We start from the raw sequence: 18,787 nt of genomic DNA on the forward strand, positions 1-18,787 counted from the left end.
CTGGCCGATTGTCTGGTATTTCCAGCGTCTTCGTGGACCTTATAGCGTCGATAATCGTTTCTTAAGTACGCTCCCCCACCATTAGTGGCAGAGTCTACCACAAACATACTTTCTATGACTGCTGAGGCTGCCTGTGGGGCTCTCACGGCTAAAACCTACCTGTTGGAGGCAGGAATGAGATATGTGGAGTGAAGTCCAAAGCGAATCTCATCTCAAAATGACTGAGGTGTAAAACCTAGGCCAGATGGTCTGGTGTATCTTCCAATTTGCTGGTGGCATGACGCATGCTTATGAGGCGTGGTATGGAAAAGACCCAAGGCCTGACGAGGCATGTGTACTAATATTCGATGTCACTACTATCTCACGAATCAGCTCCCGAACCCTAAATTGAACACACCATCCTATTAAGGGCTTGGGGAATATGATTTTCGGCCAGCGTCTGTTTGTGTTGTCAACACTTTTGGCTACGACACGTTCTATGGACAAACAAGACGGTATCATACTTCTGAACTTGATCCTAGGAGATTGAAAGTAAATGTAGAACCATTGTATATAAAAGAAGCCTTTGCATTCGCATAACGGTGTGGGGAAACCTAACTAAATATGAAAGACCTTAACCAAGACATGTGAAGAGCCCTATCCAATCCGAAAGTCCAATTTTTCACAACGCGCTCCCTAAGGATAGGTAGGCGTGTAATTTGGATATACTAGCAAAGAAATAGATCAGTGGACGACAACCACGGCGTAATTCTCGATTCTTACATCGATCAGGTTTTGCCGAAACTGTAGTACCATACTACCATTAATATCCCATACAAGGAGGTTTTTACCAGGTTTGATTAGTACGGTTTTCTCAAGCCATCTCTCAAGTGGGAGGGGTTCAAGCAAATACCCTCTATTCACGTCCCATATCGGTCAGCCTATATATTCTCGAATCATATCTCAGAGGGAGGGGATCATGCACATACTTGTCCTTTTTTCAACTTGGTCTTCACCCTGACTATTGGTTTGCGTGGGTCCCGCTACCGCAAAAGTGGCAAAGACAACCGCAGAGAGGATAGCGACGAACTTCATATTGCCGAGTGTTTTCCCTTTCACATAGGTAGAAATAGTTTCAAAATATTAGTTTAAAAAAGAATACAGACTGTAAATAAGGAACCATCATCCCAATAATAGCAAAGTACTACTATATATATTGCTCTAGTCAGATAAATAGTACGTCTGAGTAACATAAGGGGTGGAGTAAAGTAAGGGGGTAAAAGAAATGTTATATCCACTCCTTCTTTTCTTAATCACAGACAAGCATGCACATATTTATACCTACGACATTCCAGCTACGCCACAATACAAAACCTGCACGATATACATAAGCAGACCAAGAATACATATATATGGGTTGGGTCCCAGTGAAGTGTCATGCGGAGATTCCTCGCGGATAAGGAAAGCGCTAGTCATGGCACCTTCCGAACCACTGATTTCTGCAGAGTGTTTTAGCAATTCCGCATATTTACAACAGTAAGCATCAGTAGACAGTTACATTAAAATGACTGCCGGTTGGACAAGGAATTCCAGTGTACATACAGGCTACCCCTCGCGAGACCAAGCATGTAGCCAATGGACTGCGCTAAGCAAGCCCAATGTCGTATCAGTCAAGTGTCTAGCTTTTTCTCGAGATGAGAAAAAGATAAATAGGCGGCTTATGGTAATGAAGAACGGTGCCCGTTTCCACACCTATCGGAAAGGGATTTTGAGGAGGGAAAAGAGAACGGTTTGCCAGTCTGCCTAGGCACAAGTCTGCTACGGTTTGCCTTGTTTGCAGCGAAAATTATTGAAGGAGGGATATTCATAGAACAGATTCTATACAGTGTCATGGTACTACGACAGGTTATACTGTAGTAAAAACTAAAATAACGCACGATGTAAGCCCAGAGTAGGCTAATTTCCGAAAGCGGCTCTGAGAGAGCGAAAGGGTGCAAATCACGTCGAAGCCGAACTTGTTAGTGATTGTAGAAACTGCTGGCTCTCAAAATCCTTTTCCAGCTTCTTGTGCTTCTATAATTAACAAGGGGCATGCAGAACCAACCCAAAATTGGCGGCAGCCTGGAGTGTTGTGTGAATACGAGAGCAACGCAGTACCAAGTAGACTTACTTGCGCAGCACTCGGAAAGATCCCTTGGACGAGAGATTAATCATTATAGACAAGAGCTAGCTAAACCGGCAGCGGCAGAGATAAATTTTTCGATACGTCCACCCTCATAGACTCGCTCAATCGCGAAAATCGAAAAATAAAAATAGAGCAGATGGTGACGGAGGACGCGTCAGTCGCGGGGGCGGGGCAAGTCAACCGAATTGCGTGCCGCGGTGGTTCCTCTGCGTCCACGAGCTATAGATAGCTCGGGCTCTTCTGGTCGGTATTTCAGCCCACATCCAGGCTCACGGTCGCACACACAGTTCTGTGGTCAGATTGCGACAATAAACAGTCGGTCTCCCGTTCATCAAGCGATTTGTGGTGAATCTATAGTTTAGAGCCTTAGGCAACCGGTGACGTACGTGCATCAAATGACGTAATGGCTGATTGAGTACTTTCAACCTTCTCCTTGAATGTACTCATTTGTTCAATCCTATAGAGTTGGATGCGCTTCGTCGTGAAGATGTTATCTTATTCATCCTCTCGTCGTTGCAATCCAGAAAGTCGGGCAGCAGGTTCACCACGGAGGTCGGACCGCAAGTCCCTCCGTCACCAAGAATTGCATGTTGATATCAAATTCGATCATCTCCAGACTTCCAAATTGCCCTTCGAACTAGGTAATTGGCCTGCTATATATCGCCACAATGTCTTTCTGTGCACAAAACATCTATGACGGCCCTCGATTCTTTTCAGCGTACGGCACGCTTCCGCGATCTCAACACGGGTTCGCGGCTGCTCCGGAATGGTCGGCCCTACGCAATCTGATTCTGGGCTCGCCGCACAACTCAGTTGCACAATCGTACGTCCTCCATCTGGGCTGTGAGTATGGCTGGTTTGTCCGCTGGGCTCGCGAGAACGGCGCTTACTACGTAAAGGGCGTGGACCTCTCTGAAAAGATGATCGTGAAAGTAAAGCTTCGATGGGGATGCAAAGATTGCTTCTGCCGGAGAAACCAGCTACGAGATACACGACATCGAAAGCATCATTCTCGACGACGATTCCAATCGCGAGTCATACCGTCTGCAGCTCTTTAGCCTTTCACTATATCGAAGATCTCGGTCGGGTATTCCGGCAGATCCACGCTTGCTTGAGGAAGACCCATGGGTCTGGGAAAGGGAATTAGTCTTCCTGTGGAGCACCCAATATTTTCCGCGCCTGTTCGGCCAAGAGCAGATTGGATTGATGCGGAGGTGGCCGACGGGGTGAGGAAATACCATCGGACCACGGAGACATATGTGTCTCTGTTGTTGGAGAATGGTTTAACCTTGACAGGGCTGAAAGATTGGGCTCCGTCGCAGGAAGATGTTGCAGAGCACCCCGAGTGGGGTGTCGAGCGCCATCGACCTTTTTTCACTCGTAGCTGCTGAAACAAGCTAGCTTTGACAAGCGAGCAGGCCGAACTCTAGCGAGGCAGACGATTGACAAGCAAGTGGATATGAGAATATGATATTCTTGGCACAAGGTCAAGTAAGACAGCGAGTGGGAATCAACGCTCATTTGCTGGACAAATATAAAGTGAAACTTGAGTATCGGCTAATCCAACCAAAAATAAAAGAAACAGAAGATAAACTATCAACCTGCCGTGGGGTATTGATAGTTAGCAGGGATCGCACAGGTGATCATGAGTGGTGTTCTCGCAAGCGCAGACCGCGCATGTCCAGACCACATGGCCCAACAACTTCAGCACCGGAGAATTCGATACACACTCGATCCCGCATGCAACTCCGCAGGCCTGAAAGAAGTTGGATGGTGCCAGCTTGTTAACTGCTATCCGCCGCAGCGGTGGGCGAGACTGTCGTGTCGGCCACGCAGGCCTCGTAAGACTCTGTCGGCGCTAAGGCTAGGGCCCGCAGTGGGACATTTTTGATCGTCAGATTAGGCAAGGCACCGGGCAGCAGGCGGAAAGTCTGCGAGGTGGAAAGCCGCAACTCATCCTGAATCAGGGTAGTCCATGCATGCTGGGGGTGGCTATGACGGCGATTTTCTGCGCGAAAGCCTGATTAGTCGCGCGCCCCCTTCGCGCGAAATGGCGCTTCTTTGAGAGGGACAGGCAGACCTTTTCTGCCATCGGGGGATGGAAGGATGCGGCGATTGAGAAACTCTTGTGGAGGAATGGTCAGTTTGGTTCTGGGACGCGAGGGCTCGCGAGGCCGAGCGGCTCGATGCTGCGGGAGAATAGATGATATCAGTTCGGTGGTTGTGGGAGCCTTGTGTGGCTCAATGGTAGTTCGGTGGGTCGAACCGTTCTTCGAAGCAGGGAGGGCCGGCTGCGTTGGAGTTGAAGTAGACGAGAAGTGACCCATGCACGATGAACCCCCGATCGAACCATGCGTGCGATGACCGAAGCCAGCAGATTTGTCGACCGCTGGGGTGTAGTCATCAGACGAGGGACCGTGGCGAGCGTCGTAACACTGGTTCGGATCCTCTAGGCTGAGCTGCTCCATGTTTACCGGGAGAATCGTCCGGTGAAGGATGCGCTGTAGGTGGGAGTTAATATCGTCTTCGCTCAGCGCGAGGTTTGTCGGAGGCCGTCTCAACATGATCTTTGTCTCTTGGTCTTGCGTTTTGCTGGTCTTCTGGATTCTGGGCCTTGCTCTATCGGACCTTGGCGGTTGATCGAGGAAGTGTCGCACGGCCTCGGAGACGGGGAGGAAAGAGCCAGAGACCGGAGGACTGACGTACCGGCAGAAGCATGTATGCAGAGCCGAGACCAGGGAGAACCACTCGAGATGAGACATCGCAAAAGGGACCATGTCGTCCGACTCGGGCTTCTCCTGGGTTGAACCTGTATCCTCGGGAAATCGGGACAAATCCGGACGATTCAGATATGCCCACTGCCACTGTTCCATTCCATCGCGATGACGAGGCCCTTGGGGGGGGGGTGTCAGAATAGCAATTGGGCCACTGGGGCTAGTTGGGATGTTTTAGACGCGGTCTTGTTATTTTGTGTTTGGGCTCCAGTTCCTGACTCAATGTTTCTCAACTTTGTCCATTTCTAAGGGGGGGATCCTGTTCATTGTACCAACGCTCTATGATGCGTCTGGCAGGGTCCAGTAGTTTAGTATTATCCTGACATAGTATTAATAGTACTCATAGCATATTCTTCCCTGGTATATTCGTCCTAGCTGTCATGCTCCGCCCCGAGACTAGGCCCGATTGCTGCAAAGACGGAGCCTCCCTGTTGATCCTTTCCCCCCCTCCTCTCGTCTTCTCTCCTTCGCTCTTCACTCTCCCCCTCCTCTTCGCTCCCAATTACTCGCTGGACCATGCCTCCGCGGGACTTGCGTTCGCCGTCTTAGTCCGTCGGCTGCTCCCGTTTTCCCCTTGCGAGCCTCCCACCCGCATCGCTATCGAATCTCCTCCAGACCAACACGCACACACCCTCAATCCCATCGCCGACCATCCACCCCCGTCATGAACGGGGACCTCAGCCTCTCCCAGTCCCTGGGAGGGCTCCGAATAGCGAATCCGGACGATTCGCCGCTCCAGTCTGAGGTCGCGAGTCCGGTTCCAGCGGGACTCAGCCCGTCGGCTCAGCCGGCCGGTTCGGTATCAACACCTCCACAGACTTACCCGCCGCTCGACGAGCGCCCAACGACCTTTCCTCCGGCTCCCCTCCACAACCCGGTATCGAACGAGAATCGCTCCTCCGTCATCTATCCAACCTCTGATCCCCCTCAGCCCTCGTCGGGTCCCTATCAGTCCTATTCGACACAGCCTTATTCCACCCCCCCAAACCCGAACCGCCCCCTATCCTCCGTCTTCGCGAACGGCTCCGTCTCTTCGGTCATCCCCCGGCACAATTCCTATCGCATGCGAACCGATTCCGGCGCTTCGTCCACCTCCACCTCACATTCACGGGTGGACACTCGCGGCGGCTCGGCGGCGTTACAAGCAGGGGTTCCCGCGCGCGATAACTCCCACAGCGATCGCTCCTACCGAACAGCCCAGATCCCGGCCAATGGGCCGGCAGTAATGCGTCAATCGTCTCGAGCGCATACCCGAGGCGGAACCACGCCGCAAATGTCGCGAACACCATATGGCATGGAGAACGGTCCCGCGCCCAGCAGTGAGGATTGGCAGGACCGCGGCGCCGCAGTCGCGGTGAGACAGGAGGTCGATGCCAACGGGAAGACGGTTGCTCGCTATATCAAGAAGGGTGTCCGGGATTTCTCCTTCGGAAACACGCTCGGTGAAGGTTCTTACAGCACGGTGGTGTTTGCGACAGACCGGCAGACGTTGAAGGAGTACGCGATCAAAATCCTCGACAAGCGACACATCATCAAGGAGAAGAAGGTCAAATACGTCAATATCGAGAAAGACACGTTGAATCGCCTGACTGACCACCCGGGAATCGTGCGGCTCTACTACACCTTCCAGGACGAACGGTCGCTCTACTTTGTGCTGGACCTCTGCCAAGGAGGAGAGCTGCTTGGGGTACTGAAACGAATGACTACCTTTGACGAAGAATGCACCAAGTTTTACGGCGCCCAGATTCTCGACACGATAGACTATATGCACAAGCGCGGAGTGATTCACCGGGATCTGAAGCCGGAAAATGTTTTGCTGGATCACCAAATGCACGTCAAGATCACCGACTTCGGAACCGCCAAGATTCTCAAGACTCGACGGCCGGACGAGAGCCAGACCTCGATCCAGATCGACTCGACCGAAATTCCCGAAGAAGAACGAGCAAGCTCCTTCGTCGGCACCGCGGAGTATGTCAGCCCGGAGCTGTTGACCGAGAAGAACGCGTGTAAGGCGAGTGACCTGTGGGCATTTGGGTGCATTATTTATCAGCTTTTGGCTGGCCGTCCGCCTTTCAAGGCGGGCAATGAGTACCAAACGTTCCAAAAGATTGTCGCCTTGGATTATGAGTTTCCAATCGGGTTCCCCGCGGTAGCCCGCGATCTGGTCGAGCGTCTCCTGGTCCTTGATCCTGCTCGACGTCTGCAGATCGAACATATTAAGAACCACGAATTCTTTGACGGCATTTCATGGGGGCCGGAGTTGTGGAAGCAGAAGGCTCCCCGGTTGAAAGCATACATGCCACCCCCGCGAGAGCCGATTAAGCTTAATGGTGGCGAGGGAGGTGAAAGCTTTCCTCCTGCGATCTCAACCACTCCGTCCAACGCGACGACTTCCAATTCTCGCGCACTCCCTCGGGTCGTCACCGAACTGCCCCCACCGAGTCAGCTCGATATTGAGTGGTCGCCTGTGTTGAGCAAGGCGAATGAACGGATATTGAAACTCGGTAACATGGTGGTCTTTTCTTCCCCTGCATCTCACAGTCCATCGAAGAACGGCAGCGGTGAGGCCGAGGCTCCCAAGAAGTTCTCGCGTTTCTTCTCGGGAACAGCCACAAAGAAGCGATCACGGTGGGTCATGGTCACATCGGCCGGACGTATCATTCTCGCTGCAGCTGGCGGGGATGAGAAGAAGGCAAAGCTGGAGATTCCTCTACTTGAGCCTGGGACCCATTATCGGAGCACGACTGATGCCAAGGGACACTCTTCTTGGATTGTAGACACGGTATGTCCAATTCGGCCCTGAATCATAAAACAACGGGTACTAACATAAATTCTAGAGGACTAAACATTACGTCTTCGAAGATCCGAAGCCGTCCTCCAGCAACATCGGAGCCTCGGCGGTATCAGCGCAAGAATGGCTGGATGCGCTCGATAGGGCCAAGGAGATGGCTGCCATGCAACAAAGCACCGGGCCTTACTCCGCCGAGGATGCCTTCCGTGACCTGTCCTCTGGGTTTTCTAGCCATGCCAACACGCTCGACCACAGTACGGAGCTTCAGAATGAAAGCAACATCCCTCCCCCGGGACGCAATACCCTGGTGAAACACCAGGCCAATGACTCGGAGTCGGTCAAGGGGAAGAAGAGATTCAGCCGGCGGCATTCGAAGAATGGCCTTGCAGCTGTCTTCTAATAATTGTTGATTTCTACAAATATCACGATCCTCGCTTCGCCTGCTCAGTTTGCTCTTGGCTAGGGACCAGCTCCGGATGCTATTTCAGCATAGGGACCCCTTATATAATAGGCGACTGCTGTGGGCTGGCTCCTGTTGCTTCATTGGGACCCTGATCTTGGCTTCTTGCTTATTCCCTTAATGGATGGCACTTCCTGATTTCCTGGGTTTCTTAGCCGCCGCCTTTCCTCTCTTGTTCATCCTTCCACACCCGCTCTACCTGTGCCACTCGCACGAAAAAGGCCGGGTGTCTTCTCTGCATATTGGTTGTCCTACCCTTTGTATTTTACCGTGACGAGCGTGTTTTGTTCGTGTTGGGAATATGTTGATGCATTTAGAACTGGAACGGAGCCTGCGTATTCTTTTTCATGCTGTTGCTTTGCGTCTATCCAAGTCTTTCCTTTGCTTTGTCCTCAACCATTTTCCCCTCCTGCCCCGGCCAATTGTTATATATCCCTGATTTGATCTGAAGCATACCGTCGACAACCTTTCCATGGCTCCTTGTCTCTTCCCTCATCTCTTATTTCCCTTCTCTTTTCTGCATATCCCGGCCTCATTTCTTAAGATTTTGATCACTGTCATGCCATTGCTGCTGCAGTAGAAAACTTCTTATCCTTCTATCCGACTGACCGCGCGTCTCACAAGAGAAACCGGAACAAGAAATTCTATTCTCGTTGCCTTGCCGCTTAATTTCTCATGTTCTTTCCCCCCAATCCATCGAGTCGCTTCCTTCTACATCGCACATTTTGACTTCTCATTCTTGTCCTTGGCCCGGACACTTTCATTGTGAATTTTTTTTGTCTCTCTCCATTTTCCAAATACTTCCTCTTTTCTTCCTCTCTTCATTTTCCTTTCTCCACCTCTTACTCTCTAGTGGCAGATAGGTTCTCCTTGATCCTTCTGGCAGAACTCAAAAATTTGATATACCCGACTTCATTCCGTCAATCGAATTTATTACTGCTCTATGCGTCAAATAGTGTGTAGTTGGCTGAATGAAAATCAAACCTACGCTGCTGCAGGGCGAAATTATGATCAAATTACAAGTACTGTTGCGCAAAAGTCTGCATAGAAGAGTGTCACTTAATAGTAATCATCCCGTCAGACTGCATAAGAAAAGGGGAATAGAAGAACGTACCTAGGTCACCACATTTCCTCTGCCAGGAGGGGCTTTCCTATTTTAGCTGCCGCCGCTTTTATGAGGGCGCTCAGAGTCAGAAACTGAGTAAATATCAGTCCGGGCCCGGGCTCAGTGAGTGCCCAGTGCTGGTGATTAGCTGCTCACTGATTGCTCAATGATTACTCAGAGATTGATCAGAGGCATCTATTGAACTCAGTCCACGCTCGGTCTATACCCAACAGGGCACTCGGCCCTACGATAGTGTTTATCTGTGAATTACTTTCTCATGGCCTAATCAGCTTCAATTTCTTGAGGTGTCCATACTCCTTTTCCACCACTAACCTCGGCCCGCCCAAAACACACGATGGAGCAAGATAACGCCAGAATAGAGGGCACAGTTTTTATCTATTACGTAGTGACGTAAGAGGAATATCCCTTTGCCTATATTATCTACGGCTGCCTTTGTATAGATCTTTAGGTATAAATTGAAGCTATAATCCCCTCCCTGGTTACTGGCACACTCTCTTCCTTTGTTCTTTTCTCTTCTTCTGGTCTATGCTCGATAACTCCTCCCTCGTCGGTATTGGCACGGGCGGAGTATCCAAGATGATTGTAACGGTTAACTACTTGTCAGGGTAGTAGCCTGTCGATTAGGTAAAGAATCAATAGCGAAGAGGTAGGGAAACACGATTGATTCAATTTAGCGCCGTCCTGTTTCAGACTAAATCTTGCTAGATTTAGACTGAAAGAGAGCGGGGCATAGTCTTCTATCTTCTAATACTATAGAGTGGTGATACAGAATGATGTAACCATCAATGACGCGAACACTTCTCCCATGATGGGGTGAACAAAGCAATCCTTTACAACGATTGTCCGTAACGATTCACGCAGGATGGATTAAATAACCTCTCAGTCGATCCAGAAGGATGAAATGAGTTTCGGAGTTTTTTTTGACAGTGCCGACGCTCTTGTTAAGAGAAATGGCTAAACTGTTACGATCAGTGCTCCTTATATAGTGAGAGCAGTTTGAGGACTATGTCCTTAAATTCTAGTCTTTTGCCCCTAATGCAGTGGTTTGGCCTCTGGAATGCTCCCCAAAGGTTAGACGGTGACATAAACTCACGTTTTTGCTGCTTTCTCAGAGGGATCCAGAAATGCAGCCTTAGAGATATGAAGGACGAAGAAAGGGACAATTTCGAAGTACAGTCCCATTAGTCCAAAGAAAAAAAAGCTGAACTCTGGGCATCTAGGATGGCTTTTGTTTTTCCACAGAACAACAATAATAGACCGGGAGTGGAAAGCGAAGAGTTCAAATTACCCAAGACTGATTTGCCGTAATGGTTGCCAAGGCGATCAGAGGTTATTTGTGAAAATGATGTATTTAGCTGTTTCTTTGATTCTCTCTTTAAGGGTGCATCCAAGTGTTGCATATAAAGTGGGATTATCAATTATTCTTACTTAAATGGCCGAAACAGTCGGACTGTTTTTACTTCGCAATCTCAAGTCAACGGCGCCGACTCATCAAAGTATTGTCCATTTCGAAGTGAAACCCTAGTAGATTGAAGCCAACTATCAGTCTATTGAACATACAAAACACACTATATTGCGGTGGGGCTGCTTGAAGAAAAAGTAGCAATTTCACTTACCTCCGAATGTTGCCCGCACCACCAATACCAAAGCTCATATATCGCCCTGGGTCCTCCACAGAAGCCCGTCTTTCTGATCGCGATCTCCTTCCTCTGTCTTCATTGCCAAGTTCTCCATCAAGGTCGGTACCTTGAAGCCTGAACCAGTAGTGACGTTTCCAGAATCTAAACATTCTGGCACCATGCTGGTCTCAAACAAATCTCTCGTGTGATTTAGGGGGCCTATTATTTCTTAATTTCGCCAAGTCAATGGGTCCTGCACTTACCTCGTGTTGAATCACCTGGATCAGGGGCCTTTCTTGGTAGGTGGGAATCGTGGTGCACACAATTTAGACAGATAAAAAGAAGCCCAAGGTTGCTTGGCATTACCCCAGATTAATAGACCCACCAATTTATCTACAGTCCTTCCTTTCATCATCATTTTTCTCGTTGGTTTGTATGAGCGACTTTATTTCCGTGAGGTCATGCGTTCAATTTGGCAGTTGATGGATGGTAGGCTCAGCCACAATACCAGTCAATTGCCATCACTGATCGATTTTTGTTGCACTTTGTAACTGAGCTAATGAGGGGAATGAGAAGCAACATACAAAATACCAACATCCGGAAGATAAGACGATGGAAGTTGATTGATCTATTGCGGACGGGCCGTGAGTGGCGTAATGGCAGCGAATTAGGACTAAGCGATACGGGATTTCAACCCCCTGTTATGGATCGGTGTGGGTGGGCATAGACACGGATACCAGCGTCATCGTTCAGGCCTTTCAGATTATGCGGCAGATTTGACCCAATAACGCAGGATCTGAGAAGCTTGTCTCCACACCTGGGGAGTTAAGCTTTCTGACACAAGCTCGCGAGGGAAAGAGCGGGGGATAACCCGGGCGGGGCTGATCAGGTGTTGTCCGAAATACCAAGGTATAAGAATAAGAAACCCAAATAGTCACTCCTTTGATAGAGATAGCAAAACTATTGACGAATCATCATTCTGTTGATCGGAGTTTTCGTGTGTCATGGTGTGATTATTGATATCGGATCTGCACAGGTGACCATTTCTATTGGTTTCGAAGACATAGTCGCGTCTTATCTCTCAATCCTTTCTTTGCAATGGTATGATGTATATGTCTTTACCATCAGGGGCTTGCAATGTGATTGAGGTGCAAAATGCCGACGACTGCCTCTGATCTAGACCATGTCAAAAGTTGGGCAGGGCTGAGACTTGACTTTCAAACTTCCCAGTCGCTCCCGCAGCACATCACCTTTCCTGTACTTATATATACAGCCGACTTGTGTGGACAGAGCAATAAATTCTACCCGCGTGTACCACACGGTGTGGGTCATTTCAAGACTATCATTCCATATATCATCTTCTGGACTAATATTTCTGTGGTCCTCGACCATGTCTGCCACGGCGTTAACCAATCCAGCTCCAGAGTAAGTCCTGACCTATGTACGCTTTAACTGCTTATACGTGACTTTATTGATAATCATACAGCTGGCTCAACAAGGGAGACCAGGCCTGGCAGTTAACGGCTGGTACGCTGGTTGCTCTTCAGTCGATTCCGGGACTTGCGATTCTCTATGCAGGGTTTGTCAAGAAGTAGGTGTTCTTGTGCAAAGCTTCACTATCACGGATTAATGACATCCAATTCTTATAGGAAATGGGCCATCAACTCCGCATTCATGGTACACTCGTTATTCAAAGATCTTCAAGTGATGATACCCTTCTAACCAAGCCCAGGTATTCTACGCTTTCTCCGCTACACTTGTGTGCTGGGTTATCTGGGCATACAAAATGGCTTTCGGCGAGCAATGGGGCAAATTCCCTTTGGTTGGAACACCCGGTCCCGTTCTAACCATGAAACAAAACCTGGCGCAAGCAACCTTGCCAGCCGCAAATATCACGCCGAATTTCAACTTGTCAACTATGATCTACTTCCAGTTCGTCTTCGCGGCTATCACAGTCATCATCCTGGGAGGAGCTCTGTTAGGCCGAATGAGTCTTTTGGCATGGATGGTGTTTGTACCCCTCTGGATCACATTGAGTTATACTGTTGGGGCATTCAGGTCTGTCGTCTAGCACATGGTACGATGGAATGTGTTAAACTGACGACACGTGCAGTCTTTGGGGCGGGGGATTTCTCAGCCATATGGGTGTCCTGGACTATTCAGGCGGATATGTCATTCATTTGAGCTCTGGTACTGCTGGTAAGTCAGGGAAATGACTTCGATACCTTCAAAGTACTTTTCTTTCCCAACACGTGATTTACAGGGTTTACCGCTGCATTCTGGGTAGGTCCACGCTTGCAACGCGATAAGGACTCCTTCTACCCCAACAACATTCTTCTCATGCTGGTCGGCGCGGGCATCCTCTGGGTATGCTGGAATGGTTTCAATGGAGGCGACCCATATGCGGCAAGCCCTGATGCCGGCGTTGCCGTTCTCAACACCAATATTTGTACCGCCATGAGTCTGCTCATTTGGACTATGCTGGACTTCATCTTTCTCGGGAAGCCATCCGTAATAGGTGCCGTTCAAGGCGAGATCACTGGCCTTGTGGCGATCACTCCCGCTGCTGGCTTCGTCGCAGGTTGGGGGGCTGTCATCATCGGAGCTTCCTCTGGTTCGATTCCTTGGATATCGATGAACGTCATAGGAAGAATGAGATGGATGAAAAAAGTTGATGACGTTAGTAAGTATCCCAGGAGCTGACATGCTCTGAATGAGCCAACTGACCCTTTTCTTTCCAGTGGGAGTTCTTCATACTCATATGGTCGCTGGATTCCTGGGCGGTTTCCTCACAGGTATCTTTGCTACTATTGATGGATGTGCAGCTTTTGGTCTCACAAATCCCGGTGGCGCGATCGAAGGTAATGGAAGACAAGTATGGCTGCAAATTGTGGGTGCCCTATTCATCATTGGCCTCAATATGTTCATGACGACATTGATCTGCGTTTTCATTCAATATGTCTTACGCATACCGTTACGTATGAATGAGCAACAACTGCTTGTTGGTGATGATGCAATCCATGGTGAAGAGGCCTACGCATTGTTCTTCGAGGGTGAGAGGAGCCACATCAGCCTTAATGCTAACGGGCTGGAGAGTGGCCACATCGTCGACAGTCAACCTATCGCAAACGCAGAGAGCAGTAGTCATGGGACTCCTTCGGGATCTACCCCAAATGAAGCAAAGAAGGTTGAGTGAAGGGGGTTGAGATAGCGGGTCACAGGATACAGCTAATTTCAATGCGGAAGTACCCAAACATATCAAAATATACAACAGCCAAAGTATGGTAGTGGTCATCGATCAGGCGTGGGTGGCTCCCCACTCTATTCAGACGGCTTCAGGTGGCAGTTCACCATGAGCTACGGCGGCTCTATGGGTCCTCTAGTTTCTTTCCTAACCCTGGGAGTCCAGGACACCCCCATTACTACCTAGAAGATATACATTGGGATCGACGATTAGTTCAACCCTGATTACATACCTGTTCGCTTGGATAGGTAGTTTGGATGGAAATATAGGTACCTACCTTTATGTGCACGCATCTCAACCAAGGCAGTTCCCGTTTCAGGGACTTGAATTGGTTGTATTCGAGACATTTAATACCTATTGAGTAGGCTATTATTCAATCTCATCGGGTTATTCAGACAAACGCTCATTAAGTTATATACAAGCATCGAAAACATTATTCATGAGAAGATGGAGTAGTACGCCATCCATTATTTTGTACACGAAGACCGCCTAAAGGCACACACGATCAAATGAACAGCCAATCCAGGCGCGATTCATCCAGCTCGTTGACCCAGTCGAACGTATTATCGTAATCGTCGTCATCGTTGTCGTTGGCATCACTCGCGCCATCTTTCTTCAGCCCATCCGTAACCGCAGAAGGCATATTTTCGCGATAATCGCGTCCTTTCTGATCATGCTTCTGCCACATCAATCGCAGCACCCAGGCCGCATTTTGGACGTTGACGCTCGTGACGGCCTGGTAAAGAGCGCCCAGCTTTTCGAGAATGAGAGGCCGCTGCGAGAAGCGGCGGCACTCTGCGCCGGCGATGAATGTTGGCCAAATCAGACATTTGAAGTGGGGATCGGAGTAAGGGACGGAGCATATTTGGTCAAGGAGATCGCTCGCGACGGTTGAGTGATCAACGGGCAGGCCCACGTCCGCCCAGGGAGGAGCATAGCCCTCTCGGGCATGGGACAGGACCCGGCTGGTATAAAGATACACGGCAGCTTGGTAGGATTTGGCGAGGGCGATGCGGGAGGAGATGTCGGAGAGGAAATAGTAGGCTTGCATATGGTGGGCCCAGGCTACGGGGTCGAAGTCGCGGATGCCCTGGAGGAGTGCGAGGTATGACTCGAGGGAGAGGGGCTGACCTTGTTGCATGGAGGCTGGGAGGGCAGATGGTTGAGGAGTGACGGCGGTGATCTCGGAGTCTGGGTACCAGAGGGTGTGAATGAAGAATATGACCTCGAGAAGGTAGGCGGGGCATCCGACCCACGACGTTTCTTCGAGGCGTTTGAGCATAGCCGGGCCCATTGTAGCGGAGTAAAAGGGTTTTGAGAGAGCGCCGGGGCGGGCGAGGGTCGATCCCATGATTTCCATGCTTGATAAAAAAAAATATGTTAGCTTGGAGCTGTGGAGAGGCAAGGAAGTACCTACATTAAGCATCCATCAATTGCGAAGGTTTCGAGTCCATCAAGGATACCGTGGCCCAGATTGCTTTCTGGTCTGTCCCTGAGAAGTTTCTTGGCGCCTTCGATGTGATAGCTCCATGCCCCACTGCCCGATTCAAATATATCTACAAGAGCAAGCACGACTATCGCTGCCAGGGTTCGGTCGTCCTTTTGCTTGACAGGGTTCAAAAGGTCCTGGGACAGCTGGTGCAGTGTACGTTGCTTGAACTCGAGAAAGTGTTGGAATGCCCTTGAAGACGGCCGTCGATTGCCTGCAGGTGAGACGATGCTTTCAATTTCTTCCGGCGACAGATTTGAGCTGCTCGTCAAGAGGTTGTTCGAGGACCACGGCATCTGGGACGAGTCTGAGTCCGACATTAACGAGTAGTGTAGAGCACCCATGGCACATAGGCCGTGTGCGAGAAGCGGAGAGTCACCGACTAATGAGATGATATCACGCCAAGGGTTCTTGGACTGGGAATATACCACAAAGTCGTTGGCCATGTATTGATTGTCTAAGCCAATTACGGTTAGTCAACAGGCTTGAACAGATCAGTAGATGACATGCGAGTAGATCATACAATGAAAAAGGTAAAACCGTGAGATTTGAGTAAGATCTTTGAGCAACGGATCTACCAATCCCCACGGGCTTGGAATCCTATCGGCGGAGGCGCCCCGGGGAACATGGACGACCCTGTTGTCCAGTTCTTCCAGTTTACTCAAACCAAAAAGTATGTGGCCGTCGACATTTCCAAATACCGGATTGGCCACGGTCTCTTGTACACAGGCCTCGGATTCCGGGCTCGTATGCGCGCCAGAGCTCGGCGAGCTAGTCGCGGAAGATGATTCTGCGATAGGAAAGGAGCCCAAGCCGCCAGCATTTGCCGCCGCAGTAATCGTCGTTTGAGAAAGGGCCTGGCCCTTCGAGTCGCCCTCTCGTTTCTTCGCATCGTCGAAGCTGCGGCCCATCATCTTGCCTCGACTAGCCACGCCACCTTTCACCCAAACCAGCGGCTTCTGGTAGCCCAGACATTCTTTCCCCGCGTCACGGCATTTTCTGCAAGTGGGCTGGCCATTGTCACAAATGATGCGACGGCGTCGGCAGGTATAGCAACCCTTGGTCATGGTCGAGGTCGAGATGGTCGGGAGGTCGAGATTGTCGGAGATCTTTCTAGAAACAGAGTTGAAAGAGCCTAGCCACTGGGAGAGTGCTTCCACTCGCCATCGCGGTCAGGAATCGGTGGATGGTTGGCAAAACCACTCTATCATCGCTAGACTGGAGTCGATGGATCGTCGGAGTCAGCGTGCCAGCGACAGAGCATCCCCAGCTATCAGAAGAGTCAGATGTGACTGGAAAGAGCGGGCCCAGTCCCGCCGTGCACGGGAAATTCGGTGCGGGGCTTACCTAACGACTTGGACTTCCCCATTTTCTCTCCTCCTCCGCAAATACCGTCTCCAATCATCCCTTTGGCGATTCAAAAGCCGGCCAAAATGGTTTTCCATCTTTTCGGACTCCGGGCCCTGGAGGTAAGTGCGTTCTGATGCTGCTGAGGTAGTGCTTCTTCGCTGACAAGATGCAGGTCTGGTTGTACAGTCGAGTACGTTGACAATCGCCGATGTCATCATAAGTCCCCCACTGTGCTGACTCCCCCTTTAGCTCATCAGAAGTCCCATTTTCCATCAAATGGTCGGTCGCGTTCATCGGCGCGTGGAGCAGATCCGTCATGGTATCCCACCGGAAGAGTCGCGCACAAAGCTCGAAGGCAGCGGTATGAGTTCCGTCGCGCGATATGTTGTATAGTGCCGCTGATTGATAATCACTTGGCAGGATCCCTGGACAAGTTTGTGCGGTATTTCAAGGAAGAGATTCAGGACCAGATGAAGGGCAAACCTCGTAACAAACTGTGACCGCCCTTCGAGGTACTTTCTGCTGGCGTTTGGTGATACAACTGCATGATACCCATCACTTTGAAATTTCAGCCTTGGCATTCGCTTAATCTCTTTTTTGTCCTCTTTTCTCCTCTGTCTTCTCGAGTCGTCGAGCCTCGGAGATATAATGGTCTGCATCACTCTGCCATGACTGCAGCGTGGTGATTCTGTCTGAGTATAGTCAGTTTCTTCCGCTTCCCCTGGTTGTTTCTCTACACGGTGCAGCTGGGATTTAAAAGTTGGAGCATGCAAAAATGAGCAAATGCAGAGACTATAGATATGATACAAGTTTCTATCAAGCATAGCTGTGCAGAACCCCTTGAAACTCATGGGTGGGAGCTGGGACCGATTGGCTTCAGATAAGGATGCAGCGCCTGTGCGAATCAAATAAAAGCCGCGCGTCTCTGCCCGGCAACGGTTGAAGTCAGAACTCAATAGTCGCCGAGAAATCTCCTCCGCCGCTTGGATGATCATGGAAATTGTGCTGGAGTCCGGAAGGCCAGGGAAATTGGTGAGGGATCAGGGCCAGGGATCAGGGCCAGGGATCAGGGCCAGGGATCAGTGCCAGCCGAGATTACCTTCTTAGATCCATTTTGACAGCCCACAATGTGCCATGGAAATTGATGTTTCTGTTGGTCTTTGATGCGCAATACCTACGGAGTTCTAGGCATCTATTTTCGTCACTCATCTGGCCCGGCCGAGTACCTACGGAGTAGTCGCTGAGAAATCTCTCAAGCTTACTGGACCTCCAACAAAGATCCCGTCAGGGACCATTCCTCAGGGCTCCGACGACCACGGACCAGGCACAAGAATCAGCCGAGAGGTGCCGGGGGGAAGCAGGACATTCGGACACAATCTGACGCGACAGGTCCAAATCGATAATTTCCGGAGGGAGATGATTTGCGCTGGTTTGACAGGCACCTTGAGTCTAGAACTGAGCCCGTCGACGAGTCCTCCGAGCTGCTCTGCACCGGTGGAGATTCAGGCCCACGTCAGGTTTTTAATGACAACTCTCATAGTGAGAGCCATGCTCAGAGCGGATGAGCGCGGTCGCCAGCGCCAACGCCACACGGGGCCAATTCAGGCTTAGTCGTCGGGTGTGTCGGCTTCATTTCGCGGAGTGTTGGAAATATGGGTCAGGAACCGTCAGACTGTAAACCACACCTTAGGGTTTGGTGCGATATCCTGTATCTTGAGGGCACAGTCATGATCGACGGGGGCCGGGTGAGGGTAGCATTTTGAATATGCA

The 18,787-nt window shown here is 50.2% G+C and overlaps 6 protein-coding genes across 6 annotated transcripts; 4 read left to right on the top strand and 2 right to left on the bottom strand.

Moving 5' to 3' along the window:
• Window positions 1–2,832: 2,832 nt before the first annotated feature.
• N7482_000523 (uncharacterized protein) lies at window positions 2,833–3,222 on the top strand (the record flags this gene model as incomplete). Its single annotated transcript, XM_056682648.1, has 1 exon — window positions 2,833–3,222. One exon carries the CDS (start codon window positions 2,833–2,835, stop codon window positions 3,220–3,222), a length of 390 nt encoding a protein of 129 aa, XP_056546254.1.
• Window positions 3,223–4,188: 966 nt separating this feature from the next.
• Window positions 4,189–5,037, bottom strand: N7482_000524 (uncharacterized protein; the record flags this gene model as incomplete). Its single annotated transcript, XM_056682649.1, has 1 exon — window positions 4,189–5,037. One exon carries the CDS (start codon window positions 5,035–5,037, stop codon window positions 4,189–4,191), a length of 849 nt encoding a protein of 282 aa, XP_056546255.1.
• Window positions 5,038–5,602: 565 nt separating this feature from the next.
• Window positions 5,603–8,129, top strand: N7482_000525 (PDPK1 family serine/threonine-protein kinase; the record flags this gene model as incomplete). The annotated part of the gene is made up of 2 exons (XM_056682650.1): window positions 5,603–7,720; window positions 7,776–8,129. The coding sequence occupies 2 exons, from the start codon at window positions 5,603–5,605 to the stop codon at window positions 8,127–8,129; spliced, it is 2,472 nt and encodes an 823-aa protein (XP_056546256.1).
• A 4,195-nt stretch (window positions 8,130–12,324) lies between these two features.
• Window positions 12,325–14,130, top strand: N7482_000526 (ammonium transporter; the record flags this gene model as incomplete). The annotated part of the gene is made up of 7 exons (XM_056682651.1): window positions 12,325–12,359; window positions 12,421–12,525; window positions 12,584–12,611; window positions 12,667–12,992; window positions 13,048–13,133; window positions 13,198–13,617; window positions 13,676–14,130. 7 exons carry the CDS (start codon window positions 12,325–12,327, stop codon window positions 14,128–14,130), a joined length of 1,455 nt encoding a protein of 484 aa, XP_056546257.1.
• Window positions 14,131–14,683: 553 nt separating this feature from the next.
• On the bottom strand, window positions 14,684–16,734 carry N7482_000527 (Zn(II)2Cys6 transcription factor; the record flags this gene model as incomplete). Its single annotated transcript, XM_056682652.1, has 3 exons — window positions 14,684–15,539; window positions 15,596–16,124; window positions 16,191–16,734. The coding sequence occupies 3 exons, from the start codon at window positions 16,732–16,734 to the stop codon at window positions 14,684–14,686; spliced, it is 1,929 nt and encodes a 642-aa protein (XP_056546258.1).
• Window positions 16,735–17,100: 366 nt separating this feature from the next.
• N7482_000528 (uncharacterized protein) lies at window positions 17,101–17,517 on the top strand (the record flags this gene model as incomplete). Its single annotated transcript, XM_056682653.1, has 4 exons — window positions 17,101–17,136; window positions 17,190–17,207; window positions 17,267–17,378; window positions 17,438–17,517. The coding sequence occupies 4 exons, from the start codon at window positions 17,101–17,103 to the stop codon at window positions 17,515–17,517; spliced, it is 246 nt and encodes an 81-aa protein (XP_056546259.1).
• Window positions 17,518–18,787: the final 1,270 nt, after the last annotated feature.

Source organism: Penicillium canariense (genome assembly GCF_028826845.1).
Source record: "Penicillium canariense strain IBT 26290 chromosome Unknown utg000001l_segment0_segment0, whole genome shotgun sequence".
NCBI classification, from domain to species: domain Eukaryota; kingdom Fungi; phylum Ascomycota; class Eurotiomycetes; order Eurotiales; family Aspergillaceae; genus Penicillium; species Penicillium canariense.